General features: G+C 46.7%; 1 protein-coding gene across 3 annotated transcripts; it reads right to left on the bottom strand.

Moving 5' to 3' along the window:
• Nucleotides 1-273: 273 nt before the first annotated feature.
• Nucleotides 274-11,309, bottom strand: LOC140906810 (myosin regulatory light chain 12B-like). 3 transcript variants are annotated; one of them, XM_073331490.1, is made up of 5 exons: nt 11,089-11,309; nt 6,281-6,314; nt 5,965-6,163; nt 5,629-5,790; nt 274-1,619 (listed from the first exon to the last, which is right to left on the bottom strand). In XM_073331490.1, exons 2-5 carry the CDS (start codon nt 6,296-6,298, stop codon nt 1,447-1,449), a joined length of 552 nt encoding a protein of 183 aa, XP_073187591.1. In that variant the 5' UTR covers nt 6,299-6,314; nt 11,089-11,309; the 3' UTR covers nt 274-1,446. The 3 variants fall into 3 exon arrangements, with proteins under 3 accessions (XP_073187591.1, XP_073187592.1, XP_073187593.1); XM_073331491.1 differs by lacking the exon at nt 6,281-6,314 and having other exon boundaries at nt 11,089-11,306; XM_073331492.1 differs by lacking the exons at nt 6,281-6,314; nt 11,089-11,309 and adding an exon at nt 10,327-10,841.
• Nucleotides 11,310-12,044: the final 735 nt, after the last annotated feature.

The following is a 12,044-nucleotide window of genomic DNA, read 5'->3' as shown; positions in this document are numbered from 1 at the left end:
AACATACATTAGCGCCATGGTAGACCAATTATTTCATTAAGTTGCTTTGGATAAAGAATTGTTATAAATACCCCACTCCCCACTTTTTATATATATATTTTTTTAAATAAAGAAAAGTATTAAAGAATCAAGTTTACTGGAACTGTGTACTGAAATTCTAGGAACTTTTAACAGAATCTTTGTGGGTAGAAAATTTGCCCCTCAAACTGTTAAAATATACAGAAGGCCTAGGATCAAATACAAAGCTATGAATAAATCCAACCCCATGTCATATTTTTTCCATAATTGTACCTTTTATTTATTTTTTTTTAAGTTTCCTACCCTGCAAGTGGGCAGAAGCTCTCTTTTCAAAATAAAGAACTTTCATTCTGAAAGCAAAATGTATATGTTCCCAGTTGCCCCAAAGAGGCAGAAATAACATTGTAAAAACAGAGAGAGAGAGAAACATTAGATTAAGTTCACACTTTCTGTCCAGCCCCAAAGCCAAAACACTTAATTCTGAGAGAGAATGGCAAGAGGAGAGGAAAAGGAGAAAACATTTTTCATCAACTAAAAAGAAACCTAGTACCACCACAGGTCTGAGATTTGCCAGAAGGCTCACTCCTGCAAATGTTGTAAGGATCATGAAACCGATGTTCTGGTCATGTCTAGCCAAAATCTTCCATTTACAGAATATTTTCCCTTTGGAAAAGCCTAACATATTCCACAAAAAACTAAGTTACCAGAATATTAAATGCTGTACAGTTAACACTGGGCACAACTCCAGGATTTTTTCATAACACCAAGCAAATGACTTCTAAGACTAGAACCATTCCTTTGCTCTGTACCAGAGTTTTAAATAAAGGAGGTTCCTCACCATGTTACACAAAATGTAATGTCACTGCCCAACTTAAGTGCAAGAATGGTAACATTTAAATGAAGACTTGTAGGTTACCGTTGTACAAGTTGTAAACCCACTGCTTAGCATTTTAATTCTGAACTAAAATGTCAAAAGTTGATATAACCATCAAATTGGGAAAAGGCTTCCACCTATTGATAGAAAGGCCTCTTTACAAGAACAGGTTTAATGAGGTATTTTATTTATATAACAATCTTTATTTCAAAATTATATTTATTATAAAAATGTAAAAATCCAGAAATAGGTCTTTTTCCCTTGGCCTTCACATTCACTGATCTTTATCCCCAAATACTTTTAACTACAATAAAATCTGCCACTTCCAGTTTGATTACAGAGGTGCAAGTGTGCCATAATGGCCGGAAATTCATAAATTCATGGAGAAAGGCAAAAGCTGTGAAGCTAAACTGCATGCAACAGGTTCTACCAGCAAACCCACCCCCCCCAAAAAAAAACAAAAACCAAAGCAAACCAAAAAACAAAAAAAACCAACCCTGAGAAATAAACATGAGTGAAAACAAGAAGTTATCTGCAGGTGTCTGCAGTTTTGTTCAATCATCTTTGTCTTTTGCGCCATGTTTAAGGATGCGTGTAAATTCCATGTAATTGAAATTGCCCTTTTTGTCAATTGGTGCCTCTCTGTATAGCTCATCTACTTCTTCATCTGTAAACCTGTCTCCCATTGTTGTCAGCAACTCTCTCAGGTAATCTTCTTGAATGACCCCTAGAATGCAATATACACGAGGAATCAGGATAGAGAAAATTTTTTACTTCTTCATATGCAAAGATGTGTCAACAGTAGGATAAACAGTCACGCCAACAGCAATAGATACGTATCTGCCTATTATAGCATACAATAAATGAGTGTACTTGCACCAAGAGACCAGAATGGCTCTTTATGACATTATTAAAACTTCCATAAACTAATCTTCTCAAATTCCAGAGAGGCAGTTGTTCTGATACAATTTACAAGGATTCATGAAAAGAGGGACTGTTTTACAGAGATATAGTACACAGAAGTACAGGCACTTGAAAGAGATTTTAAAATGGAAGAACAAAGACGTTGCTAACTGAGGCAGAAATAAATAAGGACACTGCTGCTCTATTGTGCAATTTGCATTTTTTTTTAAGGGATTGTATTCTTCTTAACTTTAGCTTACAGTGGATGCACAAATACACCTAGTAGTTTCCTCTGCTGACTAAATAGCAGCCATTTGCCTTTTTCATTGCTGTCAAGTTCTGTTGCTAGAGGGAGTTTCATTTGGATACTGAAAATACATGGCACATGTCCAGGAGGAGGCTTATAACTGAGGAGACCTGCAGATAGCCTGAGTAAATTAAATCAGGAGGCAGGAAAGCTTGCTATGAGGAGTTGGAGGAAGGTGGGACAACTGAAGCTACTTATTTTATGATAAACAGAGATTAGCAGAAGAACACAAGGAAATTATTAACACAGGGATAAAACAAGAAGTTAAGATGACTTGGATACTGAAAAGCAAGTTAACTTAACATCAATAGATATTACTAGAGCCATTGGTTGACAAATAATCCCAGAGAAATTTAGAAAGTACAAAGAAGTGGAGTGTGGGGAAAAAATGGCAGCAGCAGCTGAGTTCAAAGGATGGGCCACATCCTGATGTCAAGATAAGTAACCTACATTGCCGCAAATGCACAGTAGTTGCCCTGTTAAAGGAAAAAGTATAAGTGATTGAGCTCTAGCTGGAGACAAACCACTCAAACAAACAAACTAGCTGACAGACTGCTACAAGAAGGACTATTAGACTATGCAAGACAGGTGTACACCACAAATGGACACCACAACGATTAAGGACAAGCATGTCAAAAAACAGGTTCTGCAGAAACTGATGCTTTAGAAAGGGACTAGATAACCTCAGTGAGCGGAGATCATCAGAGAAGACCGGAGGACAGAAAGCCAGACAAGCAGAGTGGACCAAAAAAGACAGACAACCAGTGAGTGATGGACAAGCCTTTGTATGGTGTCTCAATGTTAAAGAGGTTAAACCAATATTCTACATTAAGAACAGTAGGAGAGAACCTTTCAATTATCCACATCCATATTAACAGGGCCAGAGGCTCTCAGGATGGGATCATAGCACTTCACAGACCTGGATCAACAACTGAAGGAGATGACTACACAGATTAGCATCCCAGAACTGGTAGAATATTTAGAGATAAATGAGTGACAGGAGATGGTGTAAGGATTATTTGTCACAAGAGTGCAGGACTTTTTGGTGGTGAAATTCATCTACATGGATCTTAATTCCTCCATCTGAATAGTTCTGTACTGGATTAAAACCCTGAACAGCGCTACCAAACTAGGAAAAGTTTGCGAAGGTAACAGGACTCAAATAGATACTGACTATATACCATAAAGTAGCCTCACTAAGGCAGATGGAATAAAAGAATCAAAACAACTAATTTAGAATGGATCTTGGGGCATACTGTCAGAGACAAAGCAGATATTGGGGAGAACTAAGAGTAGAGGAACAAACTTTACCCATACAACTAGATTGGTTCCCGGTGCTATTCGGACAGATATGGAGAAGTAGTATACAACTACAATATAGAAGGATATGACATGTTTTTCAGATGGAGACAGAAAAACAAATGGGGAAGAAGATGTGCTATATCAAGTCAGCCTGGGTCACAACTGCATTACTCTAGTTTCACACCACTAAAAACTCCATTCCTTTGTATACTTTCTTGGCATTATTCACCACATGGAGTTACACTGACATAGAACTGAGGTAACAGTAGTTAGTCGACCCAGAACACATACATATGCATGCGGATGGAGACAACTGATAAATGCTGAAAATGGTTCAAGAGAACTATAAGTTTCTTAATAACACATTGTTCAAAGTACAGATCTCAGGAAAAAACAAGTCAAAGGCAACAACACAGTGGTCAAAAATGTATGAAGGAATATTAAAGAACATTTATATATCTTAGTCAATGAAGAAAAATAGGCACAACTTTCAGCAGAAAGGTGTGTTAAATATCAAGAAAAATGAAGTATACAATTAGGCAATGGAGCAAAACGCTAAAGGAGACTGTGGAATCAATTCAAGGTGAGACTAAAACTGATCTATGAGCTGTAGCTCATGAAAGCTTATGCTCAAATAAAGTGGTTAGTCTCCAAGATGCCACTAGTACTCCTTTTCTTTTTGCGAATACAGATTAACACGGCTGCTACTCTGAAACCTTTACAGATAATGATTGTTACTAGCTGGGAGGAGGACTGAACCAGAGGCACCTTTCAAGCCAATTGATAATAAAGATAGAAAGCATGACATTAACAATACTTCTAAGTAAACATTTTCTTTATGTCCTTAATGATATGCTCTCTTTTTTGACATACATACTAAACTGTAAGCATAGTGAATCAGAAAGACCACCTGTGGAGAGAAAATAATTCATCTAGGAACAGACTTCCTCTTTTAGAAGAGGATTGAGATATTTCCCTAGGGAGGGAGGGAAGTCAATTAACATCTGAAAAGACCTTAGCAAAGAAGGGCTGTTTATCTAGGCTCCAGCAGGAAGGGGTTATCCCTTGAAAAGGCAAAAGGTGCTAAAAATACAGTTTCAAAATAGGTGTTTGAAATGGGACAATACACTTTGAAAGGCTCAGACTGCACATCCACAGATGAGATTAAAAATGCTACAGCAGACAATTGTGAGATAAGGTCATGTGTAATGACATCGGAGGTATGAAACTGATGTAATTTCAAAACATGCTAATGAAGGCTTGACCCCAGTTTCCAAAGTGCTTATAGGACTATATTTGCTGAGTATAGTGAGTGCTGTTGAATTCACCCCTTTCTGCTGGATTGTACTCCAGAATCTCAACTTTCATTAAAAAAAGTTTCTAGACTTGCAGTTTCAAAGGTAACTTTGAAACATGAAGAGACTGCAAACCAATACAATGGCATCTGCCTGAGTCAGCAGAAATCTTGAAAAAGTAGCTGAGAGGCGTGACCACCTCATTTCTCTCAACCTGGGTCCCATGGATTTGTGATTCTGCAACAACAGAAATGACCTTTTTCCAAGACACCAGAAAATTCACAGTCGGGGTGATGTAGTCAGAGTGACAAACCAGGAAAAGTGACATTTTGTGTGGACTTAAAGAGGGGACAATATGGTTGGCACCAAGACTAGAGAAGAGATTACAGTAGTTAAGATGCAACAGGAGGGCCTGAACAAGAGCCTTGGATACTGTGTAGATGTATGGGTCTGGAGAGCGGGCCAAGTCAATTACCTTCAAACTAAAGACCTCCCATCTCAGTTACATTTTAAAAGCCACAGAAATTGACGTTTGCCCATCGAGCCTGCTACTTTGGTTGAATTCCTCCTCCTCAGGCAGTTATATCTCATACTCCATTTTGGGGAGTTTGCATATTGCCTAGTTACATGTTCTTCCTTGAAGTCCCATTGTAGGAGACAAATACTGGTATGCAAATACTCTTACAGAAACAGACAAGGGGACAATCTTCATCTTCACCCTAACTTTAATATATCAGTTTATCATCACTTGATAGGACATGAAAGTTAGGACACCTGTCCCTGTGTCATACCACATTTTATCAAGATACCAAAATGAGCCTGTTAGCCAAACAAATCCTCACCTATGTAACAAATTTAGATTATACTGTTAGGCTTGAACAACAGTGGAAAAAACCAGAAATCCCAAGAGAGGTGTTTCATCCACTTACCTGTTGCCTCTTCGTCAAAACAAGCAAAAGCATTTCTGATTACATCTTCTGGATCTGTGCCATTTAGTTTTTCTCCAAACATTGTAAGGAACATAGTGAAGTTAATGGGGCCTGGAGCCTCATTCATCATGGCATCTAGGTATGCATCAGTGGGATCCTTACCTACAAGTAAATAAGTCACTTCTTAAAATTAAAGAGCACTGTATGCATTTAGAAGTTAGTCATCTTTCACAACACAGTTCTCACATATTGAAGTTTTAACAAATTCATACTACTAGACTTATTTGAGACAATGGTTTACAAGAAAGTAATAATTTTGTAACTGGAGAACATTACCAAGGGAAGCGAGCATATCATGCAAGTCTTCTTTGTCGATGAAGCCATCTCTGTTCTGATCAATCATGTTGAAGGCCTCTTTGAATTCTTGAATCTGTGACTGATCGAACATTGCAAACACATTGGAGGTTGCACGCTGAGGGCGCTTCTTGGCGGTCTTTGTCTTTGCCCTTTTGCTAGACATGTTGATTATTGGATTCTGGGGGGAGGGGGAAGTAAATACATTGAGTAAAATACGAACTTAGAACTTACATAACAGCTGTAATGATGATTTACAGCTAAAGTTTATAGCTAGCTGATTAAAAAAAATGTTTACCATTCCCCTACTCCTCATCACCAGAACCCTTTTTCTTCATCAGGAATGAAGGGAGAGAAAGAAGAAAAAAATACAAGAAAACAGAACAACAGCCAGACTTCGAACCAAAAAAAAAAGTCATTATAAGACTTCAGTCTGAAAATGAAAAAATATCAAGCTTGCTTTATGAGAGCAGTCAACATTTTGGGGTTTTTTTGGTTTAAGTTGTACAGTCTGGAAATGATGTGCTAAGTAGTTTAAGCAGTTCCCCAATGCCGTATAATCATTCACAAGTCACCATCACCTCAATATGTTTACAACACAAACCCAACCATAACTCTGTTCTCGTTTTGTTCTGAAATAAAAATATGCTGTAGAATGTATCATATCCAAGATTATTAAATGTACAATGACAATACTGAAGGAATATATTTCCAAGGTGCATCAGTTATAATGGAGCTCAATGGCTTCTAATATGATGGCAGGTTGGTGGAATAGAATAATATTTTTACAAATTGAATAATTGGTTTGATGTTAGAAAACAACCCTGTTTTAGAGTAAGTAGAGTTTGTAAACTCTGAAAACGTTAAGGTTAAAGTTGGATGAGCATGGTAAATAAAGGTGGAGTGAGATCAGAGGTGAAAGTAAGCCCCTACGCCCCTGTACGGCGCCCCTGTGCGGCTTACCGGCAAGCAGCAGAGGCGAGTTATATGGGCTCATGGCTCCAGCAATATTGAGGGCCCGGAGGCCCGGCTCCACCAATGTTCAGGGCCGGGTCTCCCCGCCTGGTCCCACCTGCTGCCCCCTCACATCTCCCCCGAGTGTCCCCTGGCTCCCCCTTGCTGCCACCGGGTGCCTCCCTGGGTGCCGGAGCAGAGCATGCCTGTCTCTCTCCTGCAGCACCATGCTGCCTCTCTGCATACACTGCTGCCGCAGGGTCCTAGTGCTCCACATCCACTAGTGGCATGGCAGGCTGCCCTCCCCCCTCAGACCCTTTCATTTTCCGGTGGGACCCTCCTCTAGTACAGCCGCCCCCACTGCCTGCAGTCACTGCGTCTGCCCCACGATGGCCAAGGGCCAGCCCCATCCCCCACTCCCAGTGAGGCTACAGTGAGGGGCAGCAGTAGGGGACGAGGTGCACATGTGATGGCAGGCCCCCACCCCCAGCACCCACCACAGGGGAGGCGAGGGAGATTCCTGGACCTGAGAGGGGCCCTAGGAGCACCTGCAGTGACAGTGGTGAGGATGAGTGTGCTGCCGGAGGGGGGGCCCCTACCCCAGAGCTCGCTGCTGCCGGTGGGGAGAGGGCTTGGGGGAGTCCTCCTCTCTGGCTCCAGTCCCAGGGCAGCCTACCTACACCCAAGCTCATCCCCAGCCCTGCCCCACCCCAGAGCCCATACCCCCAGCCAGAGCCCTCATCCCCCCACACCCCAACCCTCTGCCCTAGCCCAATACCCCAAACCCCTCATCTGCAGCCCCAGCCAGAGCCCTCATCCCCCCTGCACCCTAACTCTCTGCCTCAGCCCTGAGCCCCCTTCCACACCCCAAACCCCTCATCCCCAGCCACACCCCACAGCTCTCACCCCTGCACCCCCTCCCATCCCCAAACTCCCTCCCAGAGCCTGCAGCCCTATCCCCTGCCCCAGCCCAGGGCCTTCACCCCAGATCTCCTCCCCAACCCGAACTCCCTCCCAGAGCCTTGGGCAGGTAGGGGGTGGAGTTGGGGGGGGGGGGGCAGAGTTTGGGCAGAGGCAGGGTCTGGGCACCACCAAAATTTCTACAAACCTGCCACCCCTGCTGGCAAGAGCCAGTGCACCATACCAGGGCAGACTGGCTTCCCCAGGCAGCAATTTAAAGGGCTTGGGGCTCCCAGCAGCGGCAGGAGGCCCAGGCCCTTTAAACTGCTGCCAGTGGGGTAGCAGCAGCGGGGCCTGGGTGGCGATTTAAAGGGCCCAGGGCTCCTGCCGCCGCTACCACCCTGGGCCCTTTAAATCGCCGCTGTAGCCCCACTGCTGCTACCCCAGAGCTCCGGGGGTGATTTAAAGAGCCTGGGGCAGTAGAGGCAGCGATAGCCCCGGGGCCTTTAAATAGCCCTCGGAGCCTCCCAGAGTCCTGGGGTAGTGGCGGCGAGGCTCCGGCAGCCTCTACTACACCGGGCCCTTTAAATAGCTGCCGGAGCCCCGCCGCTGCTACCCCAGGGCTCCAGCAACAGGGCTCCGGGGACGATTTAAAGGGCCCTTGAGGGCAGCGGCAGCCTGAGCCCCGGGCCCTGCTGCTGGACCCCCGGGGCTCCGTTGGCAATTTAAAGGATCCAAGGCTCTGCTGCGGTAGTGGCAGCTAGAGCTCCGGGCCCCTTAAATCACCCCCGAGCCTCAGGACTCCCAGCCACCTCTGCAGCTGGGAGCTCAGGGGGTGATTTAAAGGGCCCCAGGCTCCCAGCTGCTGCTACCACAGCCCTAGCCCCTGATTTAAAGGGCCTGGGGATTTAAAAGCCCCCGCCCCCTCCTCAGGAATCCGAGTACCAGCAAGTTCTTTAAATTACTTTCACCCCTGGATGAGATTAAGGATAAATAAGGAATTGGCTGGATACAATAACTGACAGGTTCCAGATCTAACATTTGGAAGTTTTTTTGAAGTTGCAGTATTATTAAAAAGCACATTTTTGGGAGGGAGAGGTAAGTGTAAACTGAATTCCACTGAAACACTTTCAAGCTATTTTCATTTAGAATTCTCTCTTCCATGCATGGCCTTAAGTAAGATGCGTTCCGAAGTTTAACTGGGGGGCTATATGGATCTGCAGAAAGGAAGCTCTGCTCCTACAGACCTTGAGGCCCAAAGTGAGGGCTTGTCTACAGTGGCTCTTTACTGCACTGCAACTTTCTCGCTCAGGAGTGTGAAAAAACACCTCCCTGAGCGCAGCAAGTTTCAACGCTGTAAAGCACCAGTGTAAACATTGCACCAGCTGTTTGACAATTTCCCATTGTCTAATTAGGGGTTATATCTAAAATGAAAGATAGCACAAAAGGGCACAAGGGGAAGCAGTTAAAAATAGTAAATATCTGCATGCACACCCATTTCTTCTTCCCCATCATGTAACATTGGCTTGGATTTTCACATGGCTCTATAAAACCCAGTGGCTCTCAAGATAGCTAGGTCCACGTGCTTGCACAGTCTGAATGAGGAGTGGGTCTGTGGTCTGCACTTTACTCACTATCTGAGACTAGGTGGAGCAAATAGAGCACTAATCAGTAGTCTGCCTCTTAAAACGCTCAACAACTGAACTCCACAGTTCCACAGCAAATAGTAATTTGTGGTGCTATATGAATACATTACTCAAGTTTAAAGCCAGTCAGATCCTAAAAAAACAACACTCAGTTTGGTCGCTGTATTTACATCAATAAAGTGGCACACTAAACCCTATAATAAAAAGGACAGTTCCATTTCAGAAGCAGGTCAAAGTATGCCAATGTCCCACTAATGCCAAAGAACATAAGAGCCATGTAAGTGCCCCATATTCTGTCCCTTACCTTTGAACAATCTCACCCTGTGGTACAACTTCCTAATGCTTGAATTAACTTCTTCTGGAATCAGTGCTTCAGTTCAATGACTAGACCAGGGGTCGGCAACCTTTGAGAAGTGGTGTGCCAAGTCTTCATTAATTTAAGGTTTCGCGTGCCAGTAATAAATTTTACATTTACAGGGGGCCCCCCGACAGAACCCCAGATGGGCAGTGAGCTGAGTGGTGCCAGCAGCCGGAACCCAGGCTGGCAGGGGCCGGCGGCCAGAACCCCAGACCAGCAGCAGGCTGAGCGGCTCAGCCCACTGCTGGCCCGGGGCTCTGTCTGCCGGCCCCTGCCAGGCGGGGTCCCGGTTGCTGGCCCGCTCAGCCCGCTGCCAACGCGGGGTTCCGTCCATCCAGGCCAGCAGCGGGCTGAGCGGGGCTGACGGCTGGGACCCTGGCTGGCAGCAGAGTGCCACTAATAGTCAGCCTGTGCCACAGGTTGCCGACCCCTGGACTAGACCCACCACTTTGAATGGGATACTTGTTTTTCCTTTCCTTGTCTTACCTCTTCTATTTTCCGCTCTCTTTTATTCCATTATTTCCCTTCCATCACTGCTCTCTCACTCTTGTCACACCACATTCCCCTACAGCTGCACTGCAGTGTGACGAGCGTAGCAAACTCCTGGGTAGGCAGACAGTTTATGCAGCCTATTCGGATCCTTCCAGACTGAAAAATGCTACATAACCGAGGCGCAGTGCGAGCGGTTGCACAGCTCAGCATCGCACCAGCGGGGATGGGGATTGTGGGGGGAGGGTTCCCTGCCATGACTTTCTGCAGCCGTTTCCTGCCAGTCCCTTTCCCGGCACGCACAGGCCGGAGCTCCCGGGCGCTGACCCGTCTCTCAGACGCTGAGGGGGCTGGCAAGCAATTTCCCTCCGCCCCCTCCCGGCGGTGCCGCAGCTGAAGGGGCAACTGCGCCAGGATGGAAGCGGCCCCCGCTGCGGGCTGTCCGGGCCCCCAGGGGGTGGGCGGCCAGCCAGGGCGGGTCGGCCCGAGACGTTTGCGCAGGGCCCCGGGTAACGCCCGCCCCGCGGTTCCCAGCGACAGTCGGGGCAGCAGCGCGTGCCAGGGCCTGGTCCCCGGAAGGAGGGACCCGTGGGCCTCCCCTGGGCGAGGCGGGGCCCGGCCCGGCCCGGCGGTGCGGCGCGGAGACCGGCCCTGAGCTGCTCTCCGCTCCCGGGCGCGGCCCGCCAGAGCCTTGGGGCAGGGACCCCTCGCCCCGCCCGGGCCCTGCGCTGTCACCGGGGCCGCGCGACGCGGCCTCACCTGGCGGCTGCCGTAGAGACTCAGGTCCAATCGGAACTGGCAGAAACTAGGGGCGCTTCTAACTGCCCCAACACTTCCGGAGAGCACGGTCCCGGAGCGAACCACCGCCCGGCCAGTGGGGGGCGACGAGGGACACAGGGGCTAAACCATCAACGAGGAGAGGGCGTCAGAAGGGCCCGGGACGCAACCGCGCCGCACACTGTAGAGAGGGGAGCGCGGCTGCTCTGCAGTGACTCTGCTGCTCACGACCCCCGCCCGGCAGAGATGGTTCGAACCTTAACTCCCCCCCCCCCGCTTATGTGATGGTGCGGTCCTGTGCGCTCACTGCGTTCCACGGGGCGGGGCTAGCGAGGACTCGTACACAGGTAACCCCGCCCTATAGCGCGCTTGCGCACAACCCCATATAGTCCGCGCAGGAAGGGGGCGGAGCTGTGCTGCCCTGCCGGGCGCGGTAGCTGCCGCAGGGGGGCGACGGAGGGTTCCCCGCTTGCTCTGGCGCCCCCTGCAGTTGCAGGGCGGGTATTGTTGCCAACCTCACCTGTTTAAAACAGAATCATAGAAATGTAAGCCTAGAAGGGGGCTCTATAAATCATTGAGTCCGCCCCCTGCACTGGGGCAGGTTTAAGTATTAAGATTACCAGTGAGAGGCGTTTGTCTAACCTGTTCTTAAAACCCTCCCCTGACAGAGATTCCACAACCTCCCTAGGCAATTTGTTCCAGTTAGGAAGTTTTTCCTAATGTCTAACCTAAATCTCCCTTGCTGCAATTTAAGCCCATAAATTCTTGTCCTGTTCTCAGTGGTTAAGGAGAACAATTTATCACACTCCTCCTTATGGCAACCTTTTACATGCATGACGGCGATGTCTTGTCATGAGTCAGCCCTCCCTGCCAAACCAGGAGACTGGCTTAAAACCATGAGAGTTGTTTTTTTTTTAAATAAAGGGAATGGTGGGGGT

Source organism: Lepidochelys kempii, chromosome 2 (genome assembly GCF_965140265.1).
Source record: "Lepidochelys kempii isolate rLepKem1 chromosome 2, rLepKem1.hap2, whole genome shotgun sequence".
NCBI classification, from domain to species: domain Eukaryota; kingdom Metazoa; phylum Chordata; order Testudines; family Cheloniidae; genus Lepidochelys; species Lepidochelys kempii.
Note: the sequence above shows the minus strand (reverse complement) of the source record. Positions and strands in the feature narration are given on the sequence as shown.

Bases quoted from the DNA above. Each gene is read 5' to 3' on its own strand.
- LOC140906810 (XM_073331490.1), bottom strand. The intron at 5,791-5,964 runs GTAATGTTCTCC...ATTTACTTGTAG, and splicing joins TGATATGCTCGCTTCCCTTG to GTAAGGATCCCACTGATGCA. The intron at 1,620-5,628 runs GTAAGTGGATGA...ATTGCATTCTAG, and splicing joins TTTTGACGAAGAGGCAACAG to GGGTCATTCAAGAAGATTAC.